This window comes from Hordeum vulgare, chromosome 7H (genome assembly GCF_904849725.1).
Source record: "Hordeum vulgare subsp. vulgare chromosome 7H, MorexV3_pseudomolecules_assembly, whole genome shotgun sequence".
Classification (NCBI taxonomy): Eukaryota; Viridiplantae; Streptophyta; class Magnoliopsida; order Poales; family Poaceae; genus Hordeum; species Hordeum vulgare.
Genome location: NC_058524.1, coordinates 183,432,802 through 183,438,822, shown reverse-complemented (window position 1 = coordinate 183,438,822; position 6,021 = coordinate 183,432,802). Strand labels below are relative to the sequence as shown.

General features: G+C 58.0%; 1 protein-coding gene across 1 annotated transcript; it reads right to left on the bottom strand.

The window, feature by feature from the left end:
* Nucleotides 1–2,233: 2,233 nt before the first annotated feature.
* On the bottom strand, nucleotides 2,234–5,494 carry LOC123410441 (probable L-type lectin-domain containing receptor kinase S.5). Its single transcript, XM_045103388.1, has 2 exons — nucleotides 3,863–5,494; nucleotides 2,234–3,439 (listed from the first exon to the last, which is right to left on the bottom strand). Exons 1-2 carry the CDS (start codon nucleotides 5,238–5,240, stop codon nucleotides 2,544–2,546), a joined length of 2,274 nt encoding a protein of 757 aa, XP_044959323.1. The 5' UTR covers nucleotides 5,241–5,494; the 3' UTR covers nucleotides 2,234–2,543.
* Nucleotides 5,495–6,021: the final 527 nt, after the last annotated feature.

The following is a 6,021-nucleotide window of genomic DNA, read 5'->3' as shown; positions in this document are numbered from 1 at the left end:
GAGCAGAGTAGAGAATATGTGGTATTGAGTAGGATAGTGAATATCTAGTTTGAGCAAGTTCATCACAAAAACTTGTGATCCCCTCTTAATAGTGCGGGATCGCTAAAGACTCAAGAATTGTAAAAGGGATACCGATGATCCATACTTGAGTGTGTACTTTTATTCGCTGATCATCACTCCGCACCGCTAACATCACAGTAACTGATACCTTGAGTTAGCCCTTTCACTTGAGCTTGATGTTGTTGTTTCTTCTTGGCTCAATGTTGAAAGCAAGACATGATGAAGTCTTCAAGTAGCTCTCCCATACACAATGTGGAAAGCCTAGCTTTATATATTTATCTTCATTTGTCCACCATGTGAACATCCACAAGGATCAAGCATGTAGTGCTCAGGAATGCTTATCTTGATCTTGTCCTTGTTAGCACATGAGCTTGTCCTTATCAACACATGATCATTCACAGTAGCTTAAAAAGGGTTAGTGATTAATTATCTATATGTGTGTTGTCAGCAACACCAAAACATGATTAAGGGCATGACTGCACTTTCACTCGTACATGTTTTTTTTGAAAGTTAGCAGAAGAACTGCTAAGATTCCATTGCAGAAGAAGAAGCCGAAAGAAGGCTGAAACTGCTCGGTTTATTAGAGGAAAATGGGCAAAACCTGTACAAAGGACACATCACACCTAGATAAACTAGGTCGAAAGCGCTACACGACATACAAAAACGCCAAGGCACAAACAAGTGAACAGCCTCATCAACACCGGGGAGAGAAGGCATATCCGATAAAGGAGCGGACAAGTGCCGCTCCGGTGGTGAAAGGACATCCATCATGGCTTGACTGGCGCTGTCTGCATGACAATAGTGCTCCAATGCCCGAACACCGTTGGACAACAGCCAACCCTTGACGGACAAGCCACCACAGACCCTATCGTCGCCCCGCCACCTTCAACTCCGAGCTGGGCACCTTGCCGCAAACCGTGTGCTCCCATCAAGAGGTCAAATCTCCAAAACGATGCTTCCAACAAAGAAACGACGTCGAGGACGCCGTCATCGTCGATCCAACAAGGCAGATCTTGGTTTTCACTCGGAAACCACACTCGATGACAAAAGAGGTGCAAGATCTCCTCGGTGAGGCCTTCAACAAGGAAACAACATCGACGGATGTTGTCATCACCGGCAAAGAGGAGGACTTTCGTCCGAAAAAATTGCAAACTACGTCGGAGACAGCACTCCACACGCACCCACCAATAAATCTGGAGTTGCCCCTCCTCACGTCCAGTTCGGAACATGGCGAAGCACCGACATCTCAACACCACGCACCGCGGTCCGTTCCACCACACGAATCAGCCACGAGCCAGGGGGCCCCAGAGCTGTCCGTCCTCGCACGCAACCACCACCGCGATCCGCGCCACCAGTTACGGACAGGAAGGGCCTAGATCTGGTCGGCCCTGCCCGCAGCCACCGCCGCAGACCGCCCCACCCGCCACGGCCAGGAACGGACAAGATCTGGCTGGCCCTGCCCGCAGCCACCGCCGCAGACCGCTCCACCACTCGCACCGGCCATGACCAGGAAGGACCCGGTTGGCCGGTCCCGCCCGTAGCCGGTGTCGCACATCCATCAGAAAGACCTCGCGCCTCGCCCCGACGTTGCTGCGCGTGCCGTCCGCCCACTCCCGTAGCCGCGACCTCGCCACGCCCCTCCCTTGCACAGGCCCTTGTCGCGGATCACGCGTGCACCAGGCCCGCCGTCTACTTCCACTGGCATCGCGCCTCCTCCCGACGGCCACACACCCGTCGCGCGTCCTCGTCGCGGATCTTGCGAGCGCGAGCCGCCGCGCTTCCTCCCGACACCCGCACTCCCGCCGCGCGTCGTCCCGTGCGCGCTTCCACGCCGCGGATCTCGCGAGCGCGAGCCGCCGCGCCACCTTGGCCCCGCCCCTGTCAGCGGAAAAGGACAAGGCCCCGCCACCACCTTCACGGGAGCCGGCGCGGACTTTGTCGGCCGCTCCTCCGACGGCGGCGACCCGAGGGGAGGGAGGAGAGGGGGCTAGGGGGCCTCGGTCTAGGGTTTCCCCCGAGCCGCCAGGGATGACGACGCGGGGGACCGGGTGCGTGGTATTAAGGAGAAGTGATTTAGGGTCCCTTGTGGTTACTTTGACCTGGGGAGTAAGTGCTCGTACATGCTCGATCAACACGATTCTCGACTTCTCGTCTTCTCCTCTTCGCATTATCACAAACAATATTTGGATCTTTGTTACTCAAGAAACCAAAACCAATAACCAAACCAACAACAGCCTCACTTGTGAAAATCATAAGACTAGCTAGCTGATACACATTCTGACACATAGGCTTCACTTGCTCATGTCGATGTGCAGTGAACCTGACCATATGGCTCTGCAAGGCTAAAATCTTTTGCTTGCCAGAGCAAACTAACGAAGAACAATGTACTACTACTAAGCACGTACATATATACATGTATTTACATTTACGGTGATTACCTTACGTTCATGGCCAGTTTTACAGTCTACGTATGTCAAACTTGGTCACCGGCCGGAGGACAGCGCTGGGAAGTACTCCTGGCTGTTGATTGGTGCCGAGGGCGGCCGCCGGAAGCTGTCGTAGGACGTCTCCTGCGTCGCGCGCGTGGACGAAGCATTGCCTGTGCCGACGAAGCTGCCGCCGCTGCTGGTCGTCATCTCGATGTCGGTCAGGCTGAAGTGCGCCGCTCCCCCTTCCGGCGGCCACACAAAGCTCGGCTTGAACAGCGGCACCTCCGGCGGGGGCGCCTTCTTGGACACGATCTGCAGCACCTCCGGCATGGTGGGCCTGTCCCCGGGGTTGGGGCTGCTGCACGCCAGGCCGAGCAGCAGCAGCCTGGTGGCCTCGTCGGCGTCGTACCCAGCCGTTCCGAGGTCCTGGTCCACCGCCCCGACCAGCGCGCCGCGGCCATGCATCCGCCACACGAAGTCCACCAGCAGCGGGCAGTTGGCGTCGCCGAGCAGCGCGTAGCGGCCCGTGACGACCTCCAGCACGAGCGCGCCGAAGGCGAACACGTCCGTCTGGCTCGTGGCCTTGTGGCCCACGGAGTACTCCGGCGCGATGTACCCGCGCGTGCCGGCGACGCCCATGTCGGTGAAGGAGCTCCGGTCCAAGTCGATGACGCGGGCGAGGCCGAAGTCACCCAGGCGCGCGGAGAAGGACGCGTCCAGCAACACGTTGCTGGCCTTGATGTCGCGGTGGAGCACCGTGCGGCCGTACTCGTGGTGCACGTAGTGGAGGCCCGAGGCGACGTCCGCGACGATGCCGTAGCGGCTCGCCCAGCTGAGCGGCGCCGCCCGCTGGTCCTGGACGCCCCCGCGCCGGAACAGGTGCTGGTCGAGGCTGCCGTTGGGCATGTACTCATACACCAGCAGCAGCTGCCCTTTCTTGTAACACCAACCTGCACCAAAAATGCAAGCACGCGTTTAGAAAATTCAAAGAGACTAGAAGTATAACCACATTTGATCATTCACGTTTCGTGTAGCAAGTGGCAATGCTACGTTTGGTAGCGTGTTAACGATTGCATAAACTCGTCATGATCTGAATAGAGTACTGGCCTCTACTCCATTACCTGGACTTGTCAATGCCTTAAAATACAAGTAGCAAAACTAACTAGAGAAGGGTTGATTAGGACTAAACCATTTTTCCGAGTCAAGTCTCGGCTGATAAACAATAATGATCATGTAACTCATGAATTCATGAACAAACAAATAGTTAAACCACAATTTGTATGATGCATTGTAGAGTTTTGTTAACAAGTGGGTGAAATGGGATACCATGCATGAGGTGTAGTAGTAATTAAGTGAGGGCTTCATGCACATACCAATTAGGGGCACGATGTTTTTGTGGCGAAGGCGGTTGATGATGTCCACCTCCTTGACGAAGTCCTCGACGCATCTGGCATCATCCCGGATGAACTTCTTCACGGCCACCTCCGTTGCCCCCGTCTGGGCGTGCTCGGCGTCGGCGGGGAGCGTCCCCTTGTACACGACGCCGTACCCTCCTTTCCCCAGCCGCAGCCGCTCGTCGAAGTTCTTGGTCGCCTTCCTCAGCATCTCGTACGAGAACTCCCTCGGCATTCCCGGGAGGTGGCTCAGCGTGTGGCCCAGCCGCGTCTGGCTCCTCTGCATCTTCCGCCTCGCCCGCGACATTCTGGCCAGGAAGAAGGCGGCAATGACGATGGCCACCACCGCGATGGACACGAAGACGGCGACGAGGATTATCCAATCCTTGTTCCCCTTCTTCTCGGGGAAGGTCTCGATCGACATGCTCCACTCCAGGATGCAGTTGAGCTCGAAGGTGGCGCCGGTGGAAGCCGAGAAGCCGATGTATGCCTGCTCAGGGACGTGCTCGCTGAGGTCCAGTCCGCTGGCCAGGACCGGGGTCGCCGGCTTCGGCTTGCCCTTACCGCCCATGTACACCGTGACACGCCGGCCCACGCCGTCGTACTCGATCCAGACGGTGTAGTTGGCGGACGTCTGGGCATTCGTGGCGATGGTGATGTTGAAGTCGGCGAGGTTGGCCGTGGCGTTGGACACGACGCTGCCGATGTCGAGGCCGACGTGGTTATCGCTCGGGTCGTGGCTCTGGTTGAAGGTGTCGAACTCGATCGCCACGAAACGGTTCTTGGACGGGCCGGCGGCCTGCAGCGTCGCGTTGGTGAGGCCGAGGTACCCGCCGTGGCTGCCGGGAGGCGGCCCGTCGAGCGAGGGCGCGATGACGAACGCCAGGCCCTCGCCGGGGACCGCCTTGTCGTAGAACACGTTCATGGAGAAGGTACTGTTGAACGACACGACACGGGCACGCCGAGCCTGCGGCCGCGGCGCACGGCCGGCGCCGGTGTCGTTGCCGCCACCGGGGGCCTCGTCGTCGGGGAGAGTGCGCCAGATCGTGAACGGCTGCCTGAGGAGGACGGAACCGGACTTGTTGACGAGGTAGGCATCGTTGTTGCGGGTGTCCGGCGTGAGCTGGAGGGCGCCGCCGTTGATGCTGGCATCCTTGAGCACCTGCAGGGCGGCCGAGTCGCTCCGGTCGAAGGAAGCGTACGGGCCGTACCTCTTCACCGCCATGAGCTGCTCCTCCAGCTCCCGCAGCGGCCGGTGCTCCCTCGCGCTGCAGACGAAGGCGGCGCAGAGCCAGAGAAACAGCACGGCGACGAGGCAGCTAGCGCCGAAGCGCCGCAGAGAGTCGTGCCACGCCATGGAGTTGGAGTGAGCGAGCGCGGTTACGATCGAGGAGCTGAGCGGGTGAGGGGGGGAGGAGGGAGGAACCACGGTGTCGCCCGTGCTGGCTCTATATATGTTGCGGCGTGGGCGAGAGCTGGTGGCGTGGGCCGGGGGAAAGGGAAGGCGCACAGGAAATTCCTACCTCCCTGCCGAGTGCCGATCACGGCGAGACCGAGAAGGCGGAGCTCATGGCATCGTCGGGGAAACGTGGAGTACAGCGACGGCGTACGCTCCGCTGACAGTTTAAAAATGCATTGTGTGGGAAACGGCGGGGTGCCCGGTCTAACTGTAGAGTTTCCGGGCTTTTCCTACGCGTCCAATCCGAAAAAAAAACATCGGAATTGTGGCGCGCGGTCAAGGTATGCTATGGATGGTTCCGCTTTGAGTCGTCGTATTCGCCAACGAACAGGCATCATCCGGGTCGCCGTCGCTCCTGCGTGGGATCCTGCATGTTGCGACGACGTAGGCAGGTGAGGTCCCGCTGAGCTGATCCACGCGCGCCCTGGTTGCCTTGATCGGTTTTGGAGCTTTCCCCGTGACCTGAAAATGTACGCCCATCCTGTCGCGGTCGTCTTTTTTCTTTCGCCACGGCCAGCTGGGATGCGTGTGAACCAGGGCTGAAACGGGATAGTGCTGCCGATGCTTGAATTTGAATAGTGCCTCGTCGTGTCTATTTTTCTTTGCTATCTTTCCTATCTACTACCCCTGGAAAGAACTCGATTCAACATTTTTATAGTACTAACTTTGATGTATTCGG